Raw genomic sequence first — 20325 nt, forward strand, 5'->3', positions numbered from 1 at the left:
TGTCCTGGCACATTTATTTGGTATAGTGCCGTCTCAGCACTGTGATGTCATACCCAGGTTGCCCCATTGTTCCATTTCCCAACCTGTGATGTATCTCTGTACGTACGTAATGATCAAAGCACCGCGTGTAACCTAGCGCTGCGACATTGAGGGATATGCGTGTTCCAGTCTATATATAGGCCGGAGAGCTGACATTCCGTTGTCCTAAATTTTGTTTGCTTTTGGGGTTTTTTCTTTAAAGGACTAATAAATTCCTCGATCAGTCCTTTAGCACACAGAGTAACGTGTCCCGCGTGACCCTAACAGGAGCCATGCCCAGCTGTAACCAGCCCGTGTCCTGAGCAATGTGTCACTCGCTCAGCCAGTTCTTCCAGCATGGCTGCGGAAATCTTTTTTTTTTTTTTGGTAACAGCGTCTTGTATGTTCCGTGCAGGCTCTGTATGTGCTGTAACCCGTAACGACTGCAAGGGCATTCGCCAGGCCCGAAATAGCTGGTTTCAGGCACTTTTTGCTTTTGCATGCTCAGCAATGCTGTGATTTCAAGGTTGTTCGTATGTAGTATTATCAGTAATAAATGTCCCTGCATACAGTCTGCACAAGCACTCGCTAGGGTCTGTTACCAGTCAGCAGCCAATTAGGCAGCCTGCTGGGTTTTGGAAGACACCAGACCACCCTAATAGATGTGAGGGGAACATAGAAGCTCCACACGGATAAGTCCCTGCTTAGGAGTTGAACCGGTGACCCCAGGGCTGTGAGGCATTAACCACTGTACTACCATGTTGCTGTATACAAGCATTGTGGTCGTTCGGATCCATGTACAGTAATTCTCATCTGACTACTCCATGCAGGCCCTGGGTATATTTGAGATAATGCGGGTGGCTATTTTTGCAGCACAATGAAAAGTGAGATTGCTGAGGAAAGCGGTAATAATCCAGTTACTGTTTTCAGCACATTGGAAAGTGAGACTGCTGAGGAAAGCGGTAATAATCCAGTGACTATGTTTTCAGCACAATGGAAAGTGAGACTGCTGAGGGAAGTGATAATAATCCAGGTGACTGTTTTCAGCACATTGGAAAGTGAGGCTGCTGAGGGAAGTCACAGAAATATTATTTACAATAAATCAACAATTGTGTCTTGAATCTTGCTGAAATTGGAGATGTGCAGGTTCTGATTTACTCTGATTTCAAAGCAGGATCTTATTGGCTATCCCTAATCACATGACAGTTGTTGACGGTTGATAGCCAATAAGATCCTGCCTTGAAATCAGAGCCTGCACATCTCTAGCTGAAATGCGTGGCATAAACCCGTGTCAGGTGTGTGCGTCCGTCCATGAACGATGGCGGTAGCACAGATATATTTGAGGAATTTGGTTCTGTTTTCTAACCGCTGTGTTTCTTTCCCCAGACAATTCAGAAATTAGCCAGCCATTACCTGAAGAAAGAGTGGCCTGTAGTGAAAGCGGAGGAGAGCAGCGAGTACAGGTAAGGCGGAGATGGGGGTTTGTGCCGGCCTCCTGTCCGGTCTGCCATAACATGTGTCCCATGTCGTCGTTTGTCCGACACAACTGTGTGTGGGGGAAAAGCAACGAATCCCTCCAGAACCATTAATGGGCCAACAAATGAGATTTACATCCTACACGATAATAACAATACAGAGATCTCAGACCTATGGTCAGCGACCAGCCACGTCTCTGCTCTGTGGTCCTTCTTTACATGGTAATATTTTACTCACCTGGAGGCCACCAAGATCTTCCAATATGACACTACAATAACCAGCATACCCTGGGGTGTACCCTACATGTTCTCCTGCATGGAAGAGGACAGTTTAATGCGTGACAGGGAACTTTGTAGCGTTTAAAATGCAGAAATGCGTCTTCACCTTATTATAACATCTGCGTGATGTATCATACGGCTAATGCCGCCCCATCATGAAAAATAAAATATGGCAGCAAACCGTAAGCAACTTCATATGGAAATTCTGAATCAACAGCTGATCATGCAGTATTTTCCAAGACTGGTTGAACTACAGCATATAACTGGTCTGGGACCTCAGCCGCTGTCCCGAAATCTTTGGCCCCCTATTTTTACTCTTAGGACAGACCTTATATCTGAGGAGTATGCCCAGGATCCACTTCCTTCTGCTTATCCACGCACCATAATGTCGGTGCATTAACAATTTTAATATACGTAGAAAGTTTGTTACCTAGGAGACTGTTCGCTAACCACAAAATCCAATAATTCCTTTGGTTTCTATGCCCTTCTCCTCTATCCTGTTACAGATTCATAGATCAGAAACTGGAGCTTTCGACAGCAGTAAAACATGCTGATGAGTTAGGGTATCGGCCCTCCAGATGTTGTGAAACTACAAATCCCAGCATGCCTTGCCACAGTTTTAACACTTCCTTATAGCAAAACTGTGGCAAGGCATGCTGGGATTTGTAGTTTCACAACATCTGGAGGGCCGCAGTTTGAGGACCCATGAGTTAGGGTATCCGGTGGGCAGGGGAGCAGGGACCGGATGTGCGATTGGTCCCCAGCAGGATGATACATACAGTTAGGTCCTGTGTGCTCACACTCTGCCCTCTTCTCCTAGGAATATATACACCGTGTGGAAATCCTTCCTGGAAGGGACAATGCAGGTGGCGCAGTCTCGTATCAACATCTGCGAGAACTACAAGAACTTGATCTCGGAACCGGCCAGGACCGTGAAATTATACAAGGAGCAGCAGCTGAAAAAGGTGCATTCTCCCGCGTGGCGCTGCGTAGCCCGTACAGCCGGTTGGGCGCATAGGGGGGAGACTTATCAAACCTTCTAGGATAGGATGTACTGTAGCTCGTAGCAGCCAATCGGATCTTGGCGTTCATTCATCTGGTCCTTTTGTAGAAAATAATAAAGCTAAAATCTTAGTGGTTGATTTTGGGTGACGCCTCCAGAAAGTTTGATAAATATTTCCCTGTAGTAGCCAACTGTTTACAGTACGTAATGGCTTATCCTGCGCCTGTCGCTGATGTGATTAAGTGGAGCGAAGATCGAACCTACAATCATAAAGCTAATATTTACTTTCTAATGACGGCTTTTAGTTTATATTGTTATCATGCTGCCAGATCCACCAGCTCCTGATGTTCCGTCCTTTTTATGGCTCTCTGGACACTCTCGGAGGGCATAAACCTTACTCAGAGCCCAGACAAGCTAATTTGATGCCCTAGGCAATATTTTGCTTGGTGCCTCCTAGCATTATCACTAGTTTGGCCCCTAAACTATTGCTCCTTATTCACATTATAGCACAAGGTATTGCTTCTTATTCACATTATAGCACAAGGTATTGCTCCTTATTCACACTGCAACACACAGAATTGCTCCTTATTCACACTACACCACACAGTAGTGCCCTTTATATTGCACCTGGTTGGGCAGAGAGGGCAACTGCCACAGGCCGGTCTCCATACATGGGGCTCTGGCAGCAATTATCTGTAAGCCACTGATAAATAATTGTACAGCAAGGATTAATATACCCAAAAAGCCGGTGCCACCTCTTTCCCTTAAACCCTTTTTGCCCCCTAACACCACGCAGCCGCCCCTAAGCATAATATTTCACGTAGAGGTCTCCGGCCATGAGAACCGGACGCGTCCGGAGCGGTCAGATGCTAACACAATACACGTTCCGCTTTTGTTTCGCAGTGTGTAGACCAGTTGACAAAGATCCAGACAGAGCTGCAGGAGACAGTGAAGGATTTAGCGAAGGCCAAGAAGAAGTACTTTGAGGCTGAGCAGATGGCTCAGGCAATGCGAGAAAAAGCCGACATCGATGCCAAGTGAGTTCCCGGTGTCTAATATTAGCTGGAGATACGGCGAGTGTACAATAATTCATTCATTACAGAGCTCGGCTGGGAGGGGGAGCGGAAGGGAGCTGCGGATTACACTGGGGGGGGGGGGGGGGTGGCTGCTCTCATCTCCGCGCGCAATCACTGGGGGCTTAACCACAATGGTCCACAATCACATTGACGTGACTCTGTTTATCATTAATGGGAGCGCAGTTACAGCCATTCTGTTTATAGAACCGCGTTTATAATTCTTTAATGAATGTATCAAATACCTGCACTAAAATGCAGACTATAATTTGTATATTACTGAAGGTGGTAAATCTGTATCAATTTTGAATAATTGAAGCGTTTTCTGTCTCATGCCGGCTGTCATTGCCAGGAAATGGGGGTTTGATAGAACCGGAATCCTGACTGTTCCCAGCACAGACCTTTTCAATGTGATGAATGCTGATCCCAGTCCAGGATCTCACACTGTAACTCCAGTTGTATTGGAAATGTTAAATTCAGAAGCATTTTATTTTCTTCGGCGAATCTGGCACTGAGAAAATCGTTTAAACCGCACTGAATCGTCAGGCGGACTCTGGGGGAGATGTAGCGGGTGTTAGATGGGAATAGGGACGTATTCGTTAATTGTTGAATCACACAAGCGAAATAACTGCGGGACAGTACAAGTTCTTAGTGTCGCGTGGGAAAGCCATTGTAGGTTTAGGTGGCGGGTGGGTAGGGCTGGTTCACAGTCATTTTGCCCACTTGGATCAAGACTCGACCATGACTGGGCACAGTGGGAACTAATGTAGACGGTTCCTTTCCCTCTCTCTGATCCGGAGCGGTGTCAGGTTCTCAGTCAGTCGGATCTGCAACACGCACACACCTACCAATCAGCCGCCTTGATCTGCCTGCAATGAGAATTGCCCGCCCACCGGTGATGTCCGTCCCTGCAGCCAGCATACGAGGTCCAGAGGGGGAACCGCCCATAAATTGTCCCCTGTTCTGATTATTGGGAGGTTTATAATGTATACAGATGCCCAGCGTTCTCCTGTATGGGACATTGGGTTGACACAGACAAAAGTTCGACCTAGCTAAGGTAGACTGGGCCAAAGGGTTGACACATGCATTAGGTCAACATTGGGAAGGACGACGGTCAAAAGGTCAACATTGGTTTTTCACTTTTTTGTCTCGAATGTCGACATGTACACCGTATCAGTGCACCGCGTCCCCTCACTGCGCTCGCCATGCTTCGGGCACTATTATATTCTCCCACCACGCCCTAGTGGATGATAGGACATGAAATACCGCCTGTCGGCACATGTCTGACCTTTTGACTGTCAACCTTCCCAATGTCGATCTAATGTTTGTGTCGACCGTTTGATCACGACAATTTTTTGTCTGCGTCGACCTTCAGTGCTCGACCTAATGTATGTTGACCTGAGTAATGTCCGTCGACCGTCCTGTGTGCACAGCAGGCTAGGAAGTACACTGGAGGCAGAAGGTGGCCGGTCGCTCTGTCTCTGGGCTGCGGCACAGATGTAACATTCCTGCCATCAGGGATTAGCCTCTCCTATGGGAGATTATCTGGGATCTGCTTGTGTACGTTCTGCTTGTGTTGGCAGAGCCTCCAGTGGAAACTGCGATACTGCATGGAATTGTGGATTCGCTCTGCTCTCGGGCAGTGTGTGCCGGGGGGGAGGGGGTTCCTAGAGAGGGCACGTGTACCCTGCCTGGACGTGGGACTGGCGGATTACACAGCCCTTATTTAGTGCCATCAGTGTTTGTACAACAAATACAGGCTATAGAACATAAGTTTATGTATTTATACACTATATATGTGTTGTGCAATGTGTGTGAGGTAGTCTCGGTACTGTGCCCGGTATAATGTCACCGTTCTTTATGACCTATCGGATCCTGCCTTGTCCGGCGTTCCCGGATGTGACAGCTCAGCAGGGTTTATTGTACAGCTAGCGGGGAAGATGCCACGCACAGCCGTACAATGGTGGCAGAGATTGGAATAGTAGGTAGCGCCTCATATCCTGCGTAGTAACATGCGCTGCCCACGGCCGGGTCGTTAGTGTTTAGCCTGAGGCGGCCATGTAATTCAGATGGATGTTCAATTCTTGCACAGTGTAATGATTGCACTTTTTTGCATTTTCTGTCCACGTTTTGCCATGTGTGCTTTCTCGTCATGTAACGTCCCTTTTATTTTCTTTGCCGCAGATCCAAACTTAGCTTGTTCCAATCGAGGATAAGTTTACAGAAGGCCAATGTAAAGGTAGGTGTCTATGACAGTGACAATCCACAACCTGCTTCATGCGGCTGCTTATAATGGTTGGTGACACCTTCACTGGTTACTTCAGTGGGGGTGTTTACTTGGATATGTGCAATCCACGCATGTCTCAGTCCTAGATGATAGGTCCCCTACTATGGAAATATGAAGTCCTGAAGCTTTTCTGACATGCATGAAAACAGCATGGGCTGTGGGCCCGGCATACTGATACATGGGGTGTCCACTGACAGCTAGGAGAGATGTACTAAGCTGGACAACCTCTACTCGGACCGTTCCGTGGTGTTTGTTGTGTGAGGTGATGAGCCAGCAGTGTTGGTTATATATTTCTTCATCCTCTGTTTATATTTCAAGCTACCTCACAAACAAAATGGCCGCTGAGACGCTAAGTCCCATTTTGCAGTTTAGAACGAGGAAACAGAACCCCAGTGGCATCATAAAATGTGTAACCTGTATCTGGCCAGTTCAGACCAGATACTAAGTCTATGGGGGGAAGATGGGAGTTCTATTTTCATGGGATGTTGCTATGAGCCACCAATCAAAATCTACTTCTTTATTTAGCACCTTCTAGAAGATAATATATAGTATCTGATTGGTTGCCCATAGCAACATCCCATCTGATAAATAGAACTCCTATCTTAGTAAATTCCCCCTATATGTTGGTTTCAAAATTGATTTCCCGCCATTTTGAGATGATTGGCGTGTAACTGGGTGCGACGCACCACATGTTGTGGTTGTTAGTACAGAAATAAACTATTACCTGTGGTATCGACCACTCAGTTGGCTGCCCTGTAATTAGCTGTACTAATTAGTGATATAACATAACAATTTTGACGAACTAAAATGTCAGAAAATATTATATTCTAATTCCAAAACTTTTCTTTCATTATTCTGCGTTCAGTTAAAAGCACGGAGACAAGAGTGTAACGCCAAAGCCACCCACGCACGGAACGACTATCTCCTCACCCTGGCAGCCGCCAACGCCCACCAGGACCGCTATTACCAGACGGACCTGGCCAATACCATGAAGGTGAGTCCAGATCTGTGCAATGTGTCCTCTCTCTGCACCCGCTATAAAGTCTCTACCCCTACAGGACACTGGTGGCCAATCAGAAGCCTTTCTGTTTGCCCCTGGGGGATGCTGGGCCACACTGCTACAGGTTCAGTCAGAAACATGGCTGTAGAAGCAATGCGGATTAAAGGCCGTATATTGCATTACTGTAGTATGTTGGTTAATAATCAAAATGACTACTGTTAGGCTTAATGCAGGCATGTCCAAACTATTCTCCAGCTGTTGTGAAACTACAAGTCCCATCATGCCTTGCCCCAGTTTGGCTATTAGTGAATGCTAAAAGTATTGCAATGCATGCTGGGATGTGTAGTTTTACAACACCTTGAGGGACACAGTTTGGACATGCCTGGATTATTGGTACAAGGTGATGTATCAAACCTTCTGAAGAGAACTAGGTGGTCACTTATAGTAACCTATCAGTTTCTAGCTGTCAATTTAAAGACTCCTAGGGACTTAATCCTGGCATTTGATTGGTTGCTTAGAGGTTTGTTATAAATCTCCCTTTAGGTGTCACGGTTACTGAGGTCTTATAGAATATGGAAACAAAATGCTCATAATATATAATTTCCTGTCAGTCCTGGTCTCTGGTTTGGTTTCCCCCATTGTTTTCATTGAGCTTGATGTAATTTCCATCTGGGTTCATGTTTTCCGCCTGATAACATATTTCTGCGCTGACCGTTGTTGCTGTATCATTTTGTGGCCTTTTTATGCTGATAGATTCCAAACAATGACTTTTTTCTGTTTTTTGTTGCTATATTGTTGCAAATGAAAGACCGGTGAATTGTTTACACGTCTCGTCTGATCTGGCTTCCTCCGTCCTTTGTACTCGGAGGTCAGAGACAGGCCAAGGGGCTAATTGCAATGACTTTATTGGAGTTGTTATATTTTGCGCTTGTCTGAATACCGCCTGTGTGAGATGTGGGCAGGTCTGTATCATATATAATATATATGTCTAGTGTCTGTGTGTCCAGGAAACACTGCCATCTGTTAGCAGAAAGTGACACTACATCTCTCTCTCTCTCACAGAGGCAATCATGTACAATTAGCTGCCTTACTAGCTTCCGAAGCATTTGCTTCAAGCGGGCTTGCTAGTAAAACATGTATTTGTTGCAGTCAGGATCTATGGGCAGTTTGGGTAATATCGCAATATGTGTATGATAAGAAAATGGATGGGTCATCACTGTCCCTTTCTCATGCAGGGCCAGATTCTCTAAACTTTAAATGTGATAAAATGGAGAGTGATAAGCAGCCAGCCAATCAGCTCCTATCTGCCATGTCACAGACTGTGTTTGAAAAAATGTCAGGCAGGGGCTGATTGGCTGGCTGTTTATCACTCTCCATTTTATCACTTTTGAAGCTTAGAGAATCTGGCCCGCAGCCCTGTTCTCACTAACCTATCACTCATCTCCTGATACACTCTGTGCTGCTGGGGACCCTGCTTCTCCCACTATATAACTCTCAGTCTGTGGCTTCCGGCTTCCTCCATTCCCCTCCTCACATCATGTCTCTGCCCCTGTCACATGCAGCCCTGTCCTCACTGACACATCCCTCATCTCCTGATATACTCTGTGCTGCTGGGAACCCTGCTCCTCATAATATATAACTCTCAGTCTGTGGCTTCCTGCTGCCTCCATTCCCCTCCTCACATCAAGTCACTGCCCCTGTCACATTCAGCCCTGTCCTCACTGACGCATCTCTCATCTCCTGATATACTCTGTGCTGCTGTGAGCAGTCTGGTATTAGTCATTTATACATGAAATATATCTGCTAGGTTATTCCTGAAGCTGAACCTTCTCACATAGATGACGGCCCTGCTGGAAGTATTAGGCTGTATCTGGGTCTGTTCTGATCCGAGCAGTCTCAGTGTCACATCGGTGCCCAGGTTCTCTCAGGATAAGCTCAGAGCATGAATCCCGTCAGACTGCGGCTATAAAGCTTTCCTTGTACTCGCTGTAAAGGTTAGGGATAATGCACTGAGCTCAGGATGTGTCATGTCTGACAACCCTTCCTTCCCCCTGCTCCACCTGCATCCTGGTGCCCAGATCGGGGGTGTGAGGTGTGCCCCTGAATATAGCCCTGGCACTGGGGTTCTGTGCTGCTGACTCTCTCCGCCCTGGTAGGGCTGTGCCGTGTACACATGCTGAGGTTCTGGTGCCTCCATTCCATGCCCGTGTTTTGGATGTAAATGAGGATATACACCACTTTCTGTATATATGTAGGTGATAATGTGCCTGTATTATACTCCTGATCTCAGGCCAACGTCAAGCAGAAACCGCAATCGCTGTCAAGTTCTTTATGTGTATAATGGCAACATATGCCATAGTGTTGTACAAAAGGGGGAACAGTATGATTCTTCTAATAAGTGAATTTACACTCAGGCCGTATAGATTGCTGCAGTCAGTGCTGGGTAACCTTGACACTCCAGCTGTTGTTGAACTACACATCCCAGCATGCCCTGCATCAGTTTTAGCATGGCCAAATAGTAAAACTGTAGCCGGGCATGCTGGGATGTGTAGTTCAACAACAGCTGAAGTGTCAAGGTTGCAGCGTTTCCTGTTCTCATGCAGGGATAGCCCTTAGCACTTGGACTAGGTATCCACAAGCGGGAGGCCCCTCAGTCTTGTTTGGAAAGTAAAGGGGGGGGGGGGCTGCTGGCATGTGGCACGGTCGGACCCCCTCTGTTTCCCTCATACAAGTACAGTAATTGTAAAGCATCGGTGCCTCAGTCACATTACTGTGCAGAAATGTGATGTTGTATTTTGGCTTCCTCTAGAGCGCTCTCTGCTGGTCAGCCACATGTACAGCCTGTCTAACCAGACTGTTGTCATCATCTGTGAGTTACTGATATCCACATGATTATTAGTAATAGCCATGTGATGCATCGGACTTCTGTGCCGCTTTCCCATCACTCTCTCCCACCTGCCTGGAATCTCCCACCCTCTATGTGGCGATATCCTGGCAATGTTTATGCTGTTACATTACGCATTACCCTGATGCGCTGGTTTCTGAGGAATACATGTCATTCAAATACACACGTGATGCTGATATCATTATAAGCACCTGTCAATAATAGCTGGGTAAAGGCCATTGGTGGGATTTATTGCATCACCGCCAGTGTGTAATATATGGAGTAACTCTCCCCTGGTTGTAACTTAATATGATGGGAAGAATTTACCTCAGAGTTCTGGGTCCTGTATAAGAGGGGCCATCCTGTCACCTTGTGGCGTTATATACACCGGGACTTATCATTTCCATGGTAACCTGTCTTAAAAGGAGCCGTGGGGTCACGTCCGGTGATGGGTTACATGGAATGACTACAAAGTTCTTCATAAAATGGAGTTCCACCACCTGCGGGTGACTTTGCTGGTTTGCATGCCCCTATCCAGCGATGCCCCCACAACTGCATCATCAAACTCTACCCCTCTACCATTATTTTAATTACTGTTGTTGGCCTCCATTGCGCTCTGTCCTATTGAGAGAGACCTTTTGTGTTGTACCCAGGCCAGAGACGATACACAGACCTGACAACAATGGCAGAGGTTGGCTATGGCGAACGCTGCAGGGGGCATAAACAAATCAGTACATTAAAGTTTAGTGTGAGATGGGATTTTTCTACTTGTGCTTTTTGTTTGTTCCTCTTTTTGCCCCGTTTGGGGGTAGATTAATATTTTAGCAGCAGTGTATTAATTGCAGAATTCATGGCAGCCCCCACCTGTCCAGGCTTCTATGTAGTTAATTCTCTGGGTTGGTCTTGGCTGGTGGGAGCGGTGTTGATGAGGCCCCTGTTGCTGAGGGTGTGCGCAGTAAATGGACGCTGCTCCCAGGATTGAGAGGCTCGTCTTAACCCATTGGGTTTAGGTGATATGGTACTTGTTTCCTAGCACGGCCACAAATCTTATGGATCGTGTACCTTTAGTTAAGGTACACGATCCATAAGATGGACCCGATTTCCTTTGAAATCAGGTCCATTTGGCCGGCTAGGATAAAATATCGGGGGCATCGCGTCGGTCGGGACCGTTAACAATGGTCCCGACGCGACCGACGCGATGCCCGCGATTTCCCCATAGGCTTCAATGTTAAAAAATATTTTAACATTGAAATCGTGTCGGGAAAGGTAAAATATCGGGGGCATCGCGTCGGTCGGGACCATTAACAATGGTCACGACGCGATGCCCCCGATTTTTCCATCGGGTTCAATGTTAAAATATTTTTTTACATTGAAATAGTGAAATGGGCCAATATGACCCATTTCACATTATAGATGTCCCCGTCGTCACCCCACGATAGACGCCAACCCGAAGCGTGGCGAGCGGCGGCGGTGCGCGTCCTCCGACCTTTTCATTCCCCTACTATCCACGTCGGCGTGGAGTTGAGAATAGAATAGTGTGGCGAGCGCAGCGAGCCACCGAGCCCGAAGCGTGGCGAGCGCAGCGAGCCCCGCGAGGGGACGCGGATACCTTCACAGTTATACGCGTCCCCTCGCGGGCTTCACAGGTGTCCGTGGCGACGCGGACACCTGTGAAGTCCGCGAAGGGACGCGTTTACCTGTGAAGGTATCCGCGTCCCCTCGCGGGGCTCGCTGCGCTCGCCACGCTTCGGGCTCGGTGGCTCGCTGCGCTCGCCACACTATTCTATTCTCAACACGCCAACGTGGATAGTAGGGGAATGAAAAGGTCGGAGGATGCGCACCGCCGCCCCACGCGGGCTCGCTGCGCTCGCCACGCTTCGGGTTGGCGTCTATCGTGGGGTGCGGTGTACGCCGTTAAATTTGGGGGGGTTGGGAATATTTTTACATTGAATACAATGTAAAATCGGGTCCCAGGGACCCGATTTACATTTCATTAAAAAAAAAATCGGGTCCAAAATCGGTCGGTCGCGACGATCGCATCGCATGCGACCAAATCGCATGCGATGCGATCGACCCGATTTTTCCGACACGACCACCCCGATGTAAATCGGTGTGGCCGTGCTAGGAAACAAGTACCGGTGATATTGTTGGGGATCTGGATTATATGCCGACAGTGTCTAGGACGACACTAAAAGATCAACATTGACAAAAGTTAAATGTGCGCTAAGTCGACACAAGCAATAAGTCCACACGGCAGTGGTCGAGATGATTTATTTTATTTTTTAAATATTTCGGATGAGTTCAGATCTGATCATAAATACAGCACTTTGCTTCTTGGAGCTGCATCCCACAGAGAATACTTACTTTTCATTAAATAGGTTTTTGGGTATGTGTCTGTAAATCATTATCTCATTTTTCTAAATCTCTATGGAGGGAAAACTAATGTGGCTGCCAGACACAAGCTCCAGAATATCATGTGACAGCAGAGCTGGGGGGTCAGAGGTCAGAACAGCATAGGAAAGTCAGTCTGTATACAGCATGTATTGGATTGGTCTGGGGAAGAGATGGTTCACTTATATTGACTGAGGTACTAATTAAGTCACTTGTGCTTAAACATGGCTATCCTAAAAACCTGGACTTTTTGGGTTCATGGGGGACAGGGTTTGGGAACCACTGTTAGGGCTGAAGTAAGATCTGGGAAATTCCATGTCCGAGTCTAAAGGTGCCCATACACTAGTAAAGGCCCCCATACACTAGCCGATTTTGGTCAGATTTCGGCCAGATCAGTCGGATCTGGCCGAAATCGGACCAAAATCGGCTAGTTTTGATGTCCCCTCAGATCCGATGCACGGTCCCGTGCGCATCGGATCTGCGTCGGGTGGTCGGACCTGCTGCACGTCCGACCACCCGACTTGGGACCTAGTGGGGTGGCGCGGCGGTGGAGGGAGCAGGGGGGCCTGGGGACGCTGCGGGGGACACAGGCGGCATAGAGCCGGGCAGGGGGAGCCGGGAGCTGTCAGTACTGAATAAAAAAAAAAAGCCCATACAATGAATGGGCGGCCTGTGATTGGCTGAGCGCTCTCTCAGCCAGTCAGCAATTGGCTGAGAGAGCGCTCAGCCAATCACAGGCTGCCCATTCATTGTATAGGCTTTTTTTTCTAGCACTGACAGCTCCCAGCTCCCTCTGCCCGGCTCTATGCCGCCTTTGTCCCCTGCAGCGTCCCCAACCCCCCTGCTCCCACCAGCAGCCCTGCTCTGTAGCCCCCCCGCCCCCCCTGCTCCCCGGGTTTTTTACATGTGATAAATCGAGACGATTTATCACATGTAAAAAATGGCACATCAAGTGCTAATCTAATCAAGCTCCCCCGGGGAAGCTCAGGGGGAAGTCGAGGGCGACTTGTCCTAAGGACAAGTCGCTCTAGTGTATGGGGGCCTTAAGATTTATCTTCAGATCTGGCTGGTTGGAACAAAAACATGGTTATGGATGAGTGACAGTTTGTCAGGTTTCCAGCATTTCCAAGCAAATGGTCAACTGTCATTTTCTCTCATCCATAACCGTGTTTTTGTTCCAACCAGACAGCTCTTAAGGTGGCCATACACACGCAGATTTATCTGCAGATCTAACAATTTATGCTCCTCACTGTAGGGTTGGGTTTGACAACAGCTGGGTGTATCATTGTGTTACCAAATTATACCAGTGTTATACAATGCATTATCTGTTTTTGTAGATTGTGTTCTATTTCTGGATTAAGTCTCGTTCTAATCTTACTGGGACTGTTACGGGGTTGTCCCTGTTTTTGGGCTCATTGTGCCTCTGTTTCCATCCAGACACTTGATGGGAATGTGTACGATCACCTGAAGGACTATCTCATGGCATTCAGCAGGACGGAGCTGGAGACCTGTCAATCTGTACAGAATACGTTCCAGTATTTGTTAGAGACATCCAGCCGGGTAAGTGTCCACCGTTTAATTCATTTTGGGTGGAGTAACCACTTACGTTTCCATGTTTGTGCTCTGTTCCTTAACCAGATCTTTGTACGCAGAATATAACAATACTCGGGAACAGATACTAATGAGTTGCAGAACTTATACACACTGGGTTTCTGTTGATAGTCCCAGTTACTGTACATAAGGCCTGGTGTCCATAACAGGAATATTTCCCAGTGTATCATAAACGCTTGTTTTCTTAAATTCCGCCAAGTTCCTAAAACTTTTACAGGTATATGGGAAAGATACTCGGAACTATTTGAAATTAAAACTTGGGCATCAGACCGGTGCGTGTATGTAGACGTCTGCAGTACTATAATGGGTTAACGTGCCAACCTTCAAGATGAGTTCAACTGGGTGACCCACCCCAGCTGTTTAGTTGGGTTACCGTCCAGCAAGGCGATTGGGTATTGCTGGGTCCTGGAGGAAGCGGCTCAGATTTATTCCGCCAACGTTCCTGATTGGCAAAACTAAATATCAACCAATACCCTGATTGGCCAAACAGTCACATTCTGCCAAATGAACCCCATTCACATTGTGCCTTTTATGCCGATTGGCTGGCATGACATATGGGCGCAGACGTTCCTTCTCCTTGTAGTTCAGGTTGTATGGGCATACATATGGGAGAACCAAGTCAGTGTCTCTGTGGCCCTGGGACTCAGTGGAGTCTTCCTCTACCATCGGGGTATCTCTTCTCTTGTGCCCCAGATCCATATATCCCTTATCCTACTTAACTACTCAAAACCATTCCTCCTATCTTTAATATTCCAGGCGTTCATGCAGCTGAAATTCCCGTTCTCGGTAAGATTATCCCCGACCGCTCAGCCGTTGCTTGCATCTTATTGTATTATTATTTCTTGGTGGCCCGTTTATACATGACCGTGCATGCGTTGTCCCGTCCGCAGTGGCACTTACCTTGTGGTATTGGTGGACCCATCTTTCCGTTCTTTAATTTGACACCATTCGTGGGGATCACGTTTCATGATTTTTCTTCTTTTTGTTATGTGGTTCTAAGTCGGTGGCTTTACAGATTTATTTTCTTTCACACATTGAATGTTGGAGCACGTGGTTGTGGATCGTCCGCCAGAGGATTCTAGGCCTTTGGCCGTGGGGGCAGTGTGTTGAGCGCTCTCTTATGAATCACATCTCAATCTCTCTTGTTCTAGGTGATGCGAGACCACAACCTCCAGGTGTTCATTCAGGAGAATCCAGTATTTCACAAGGCCCAGCCCTTCCAGTTCCAACCCAGTGACAGCGACACGGTAAGAATGACATCATGAATGCCTGCGTGTAGCCGGTTACCGAGACTTTGCACTGTTTTGCCAGAACATCTATCCAGATTCTTACAGCTTCCCAAGTCTAGAGGGGCGTTCCGGGGTGGACACCCCAGATTAATTCGTTTAAAGTTTTAATTCTGGCAGTTTAATTCTATTCGTTTCTGGCATGGAATAACGTATGAGAAGTCTGTGTGTGTTCTAACCCAGTGCTGTCTGTCTGTTTCTGTCCTTTTACCGCCCTCACCCAGAGTTTCAGCTCTGTACCCCTGGTGGATATTGAACCTTCTCCTGTCAGTGCTATGAGAATTACCCTAGGAAAGGTATAACCCGCCACTCACTCTGATTCCCACTTACCCACTGTGTGCATGAGTGCCCGTTTCCCTGTGTCCCCCATCGCTCCGCCCTATCGTCATTCTCTGCCATCAATTCTTTGTGTTCTACAGTCGTTCATTTGTTGTTGTTTTTTTACATGCTTATTGTATTATTTTCACCGTTTAGGTCTGAGGAATAATAGTTTTGTAATTGTACTCACAATGCTAATTCCTTCTTAGCCAAAATAATCATGCTGCGTATTACAGCTGACCTGGATTAACTCCTAATACTTGGGAAAAACGACGTCCGCCTGAAATCATCTGTGGAAACCTGTTTCTGCCATTTGACAGCGAATAAATGCGCGGCCTCTGTAACCATGGGAACAAAATGGGAACCGCATCGATTATTTCCTGGAGTACAAAAGCTTCTAAATGTTGCAGATATGGGGTCAGATATTCACAAGCGGTCTATCATATAGCGGCAGCGGAGGCTTGTTCTGAGGCTTACACAGGAGATTTCAGGCAAAAGTCCAAGTCAGGTTTCATGGGTTAATTCCAGTAAGTTTGTAGCATTCAGCGTACTGGTGTTACTTGTGCAGGCGCATTACTGAATGGAAGGAGGTGACAGCCTACATCTGGTCACTTGTTAGCTGTAATAAAATGTTATAGAGACCCATTTATATATCTGGAATACGCCGTAACGACTTTCCTATGTCCGTCCCTTCCTACACAGTAACGACTCTCCCATGCCCGCCTCTTCCTACGCAGTAACGACTCTCCCATACCCACCTCTTCCTACGCCGTAACGACTTTCCTATGTCCGTCCCTTCCTACGCAGTAACGACTCTCCCATACCCACCTCTTCCTACGCAGTAACGACTCTCCCATACCCACCTCTTCCTACGCAGTAACGACTCTCCCATACCCACCTCTTCCTACGCAGTAACGACTCTCCCATGCCCGCCTCTTCCTACGCAGTAACGACTCTCCCATGCCCGCCTCTTCCTACGCAGTAACGACTCTCCCATGCCCGCCTCTTCCTACGCCGTAACGTCTCTCCCATGCCCGCCTCTTCCTACGCCGTAACGTCTCTCCCATGCCCGCCTCTTCCTACGCAGTAAGGACTCTCCCATGCCCGCCTCTTCCTACGCCGTAACGTCTCTCCCATGCCCGCCTCTTCCTACGCAGTAAGGACTCTCCCATGCCCGCCTCTTCCTACGCCGTAACGTCTCTCCCATGCCCGCCTCTTCCTACGCCGTAACGACTCTCCCATGCCCGCCTCTTCCTACGCAGTAACGACTCTCCCATGCCCGCCTCTTCCTACGCCGTAACGTCTCTCCCATGCCCGCCTCTTCCTACGCCGTAACGTCTCTCCCATGCCCGCCTCTTCCTACGCCGTAACGTCTCTCCCATGCCCGCCCCTTCTACGCAGTAAGGACTCTCCCATGCCCGCCTTTTCCTACGCCGTAACGTCTCTCCCATGCCCGCCTCTTCCTACGCAGTAATGACTCTCCAATGCCCGCCTCTTCCTACGCCGTAACGTCTCTCCCATGCCCGCCTCTTCCTACGCCGTAACGTCTCCCATGCCCGCCTCTTCCTACGCAGTAAGGACTCTCCCATGCCCGCCTCTTCCTATGCAGTAAGGACTCTCCCATGCCCGCCTCTTCCTACGCAGTAAGGACTCTCCCATGCCCGCCTCTTCCTACGCAGTAACGACTCTCCCATGCCCGCCTCTTCCTACGCACTAACGACTCTCCCATGCCCGCCTCTTCCTACGCACTAACGACTCCCCCATGCCCGCCTCTTCCTACGCCGTAACGTCTCTCCCATGCCCGCCTCTTCCTACACAGTAAGGACTCTCCCATGCCCGCCTCTTCCTACGCCGTAACGTCTCTCCCATGCCCGCCTCTTCCTACGCAGTAACGTCTCCCATGCCCGCCTCTTCCTACGCAGTAACGACTCTCCCATGCCCGCCTCTTCCTACGCCGTAACGTCTCTCCCATGCCCGCCTCTTCCTACGCCGTAACATCTCTCCCATGCCCGCCCCTTCTACGCAGTAAGGACTCTCCCATGCCCGCCTCTTCCTACGCAGTAAGGACTCTCCCATGCCCGCCTCTTCCTACGCCGTAACGTCTCTCCCATGCCCGCCTCTTCCTACGCAGTAACGTCTCCCATGCCCGCCTCTTCCTACGCAGTAACGACTCTCCCATGCCCGCCTCTTCCTACGCAGTAATGACTCTCCCATGCCCGCCTCTTCCTACGCCGTAACGTCTCCCATGCCTGCCTCTTCCTACGCAGTAAGGACTCTTACGCTTCCATCTTCCTTTTCCACATCCAACCCCTGAGAGTAAAATACGAATGAGCCCAGATACATCCGCAGTGTAAATAAAAGTGCAGTAACCACAACTGTACAAATAAGTGCGGACTGCAGCGGTCCCTGGGGCACATCCATATAGTATAGTATACAAACACCTCTCATCAGAAACCCTTCACCCTCGGTGCTCTGAAGGTTCCATCTGTGGAATGTGGAAGGGTTTTACTGTGGTCTCATATCCTAGAGGATTTCCATCATCCTGGTCAGCTGCCCCCTTCCTGCCCGGCAAGATGTGTTTTCCTCTCCGCGGAGATAGCGACATTGTCCGCAAACGCTGATGCAGCAAATTCTCCGCCAGGAGGAAGATTGTCAGCTGTCTCATGCTGGACCTTTCCTGTTTACCCACATGCTGGAATTTCTGCCTCCACCGTGGGGGGGGAGCTGTGATCTGCACAGGCTGATAGGCCTCCCGCCGGTCCTCATTTCCCTGACAATAAATAAGGATTAAAGACGACCTCTTCCCGTATGGAAGACCAGCTCAGCACTAATACGTGCAGGCCGGAGCCGCTGCCATTGTCTATCCAGCAGTACGAGTGTGGGCAATGTGCTGTAGAACTACACGTCCCAGCCAGCTCTAGTATTAGAGATGTCAGCTGCCACCTGATTCTAGAACCTCAGTTTAATGCTGAGTCATTCATCCCATAGGTGCCGGGCCTGTGCAGAACCACACGTGTGCCTTATTAATCATGTGCCTGTTCTCCAACGCTGTCCTAGAAATACCTGGAACCGAGTCCCAGGTGTAGAAATGATTGCAGTGTACTGTATCTCTCATCTGCCCTTGTTCCCTGTATCCGCTCCATCTCCCGAGATCTGCCTGGATTGGAGGGGGTACCAAGCGGTTAAAGGTCCACATATTGTTTGCTAATCACCATGAATGTCAGCTGGTTCTGGTGTCACCGTCGGCGAGTTTGTCCCCTGATTTGTAGCTGTTCTATACATTTCTGACATTATTCCGCTCTGCGCTGTTACTTCTCAGGGTCCTTTATAGGCAGTTAGACAAGAAAATCATTAAATCCGGGTCCTGGCAGGGAGCAGGCTGCTGTTTGCCAAGACTTTCAGGAATGTGGCGATAAAAGTCAGTAAGTCATCCGTGCGCTGGCGGAGGGAGATGCTTTGTTATACACTGCTCGGATCGGCCCGCGCCAGTCTTAACACGTCTTTGTCTCCGTCAGAGATATAGGGCCAGATGCACTAAGCTTCAAAAGTGATAAAATGGAGAGTGATAAACTGCCGGCCAATAAGCTCCTTCCTGCCATGTCACAGACTGTGTTTGAAAAATGTCAGGCAGGGGCTGATTGGTTGGTTGTTTATCACTCTCCATTTTATCACTTTTGTAGCTTAGTGCATCCAGCCCTTAATCTTTATAGGGTGTCTCCTTCCGCCCTCACGCAAATTTAATTCATTTGAAGCCAGCAACGCAGCTCCAGTGTCTGTCCGCTGGCTGATTTACCTATAGAGCATTAACCTACCATGAGATCGGGTGGTGACATATTATGCAAATGACAGATGTTACTTCAGTGCTGATTGGCTGCCATGGGCTACTCCTCCCTTATCACTGCATCATACACATGCCCCAGTGTTCCTCATGACTTAATGTTGAGGTGGGATGCGTCACAGCTCATGTTGGTGACATCACCCATCCAGTACTGATTACAGTATCTAATATTACAGTAACCACCGAGTTTTCCTTTAATGCGATGCTTATTATCCTGACACGGGTTTGCATGCCACGTAATGACGGCCATTGTTCACTCTTCAGTTGAGCTCATCCTCCAACCTGTCTGTTATGTCCCGCAGAGCCGGCAGCTGGAGTCTGAGACTGGCACCACGGAAGAGCACAGCCTGAACAAGGAGGCGCGGAAGTGGGCCACTCGCGTGGCCCGGGAACATAAGAACATCATCCACACCCAGCGTGTAGGTATAGTAGCAACCGCGGCCTCGCTGTCAGCTCTGTGCGCGCTGGGTTACAGAACATTGTGGGCCCGCTGATAGAAGGTGCCGGAACTCTCCTACGTGTTACGGACCTTCGTGGGCCGTTGTGGACTTTCCTTCGTTGGTTGTTTGGAACTTTCCCTCCACGATATTTACAAGACCTAAAACACCTCAGAATTGTGGTGCGGTCGCTCAGAATATGGCTACCCAGAGGCCTCTGGGTTTTGCGCGGAGGAAATTAGCATATGCCGTGTTACAGTGCTGTAAATCTCCTCTTACACACGACGAGGAGACGGCACCAGGGGAGCTCGTTAGCGCGCAGCGGAGCAATTAATTTCACTCTACCATGGACAAGAAATGACTCTTTAAGTGCAATTTGCTCTTCCTGTTTGAATAATTGAATCTTTAATTCCACGCCAGGGACT

At 48.4% G+C, this 20325-nt stretch overlaps 1 protein-coding gene across 4 annotated transcripts in view; it reads left to right on the top strand.

Moving 5' to 3' along the window:
• FCHSD2 (FCH and double SH3 domains 2) overlaps positions 1-20325 on the top strand; it is an 86335-nt gene that overhangs the window by 41367 nt on the left and 24643 nt on the right. The window contains exons 4-13 of one of the 4 annotated variants that reach the window (XM_083170387.1): positions 1405-1481; positions 2593-2737; positions 3679-3812; positions 6033-6087; positions 7001-7129; positions 13848-13970; positions 14778-14807; positions 15173-15268; positions 15532-15603; positions 19766-19882. In XM_083170387.1, coding sequence (XP_083026513.1) covers positions 1405-1481; positions 2593-2737; positions 3679-3812; positions 6033-6087; positions 7001-7129; positions 13848-13970; positions 14778-14807; positions 15173-15268; positions 15532-15603; positions 19766-19882 — 978 coding nt within the window. The remainder of the gene's footprint in view (positions 1-1404; positions 1482-2592; positions 2738-3678; positions 3813-6032; positions 6088-7000; positions 7130-13847; positions 13971-14777; positions 14808-15172; positions 15269-15531; positions 15604-19765; positions 19883-20325) is intronic. The other 3 variants (XM_083170388.1, XM_083170390.1, XM_083170391.1) reach the window with 3 other exon arrangements.

The sequence above is a fragment of the Crinia signifera genome, chromosome 2, assembly GCF_055691185.1.
Source record: "Crinia signifera chromosome 2, ASM5569118v1, whole genome shotgun sequence".
NCBI classification, from domain to species: Eukaryota; Metazoa; Chordata; class Amphibia; order Anura; family Myobatrachidae; genus Crinia; species Crinia signifera.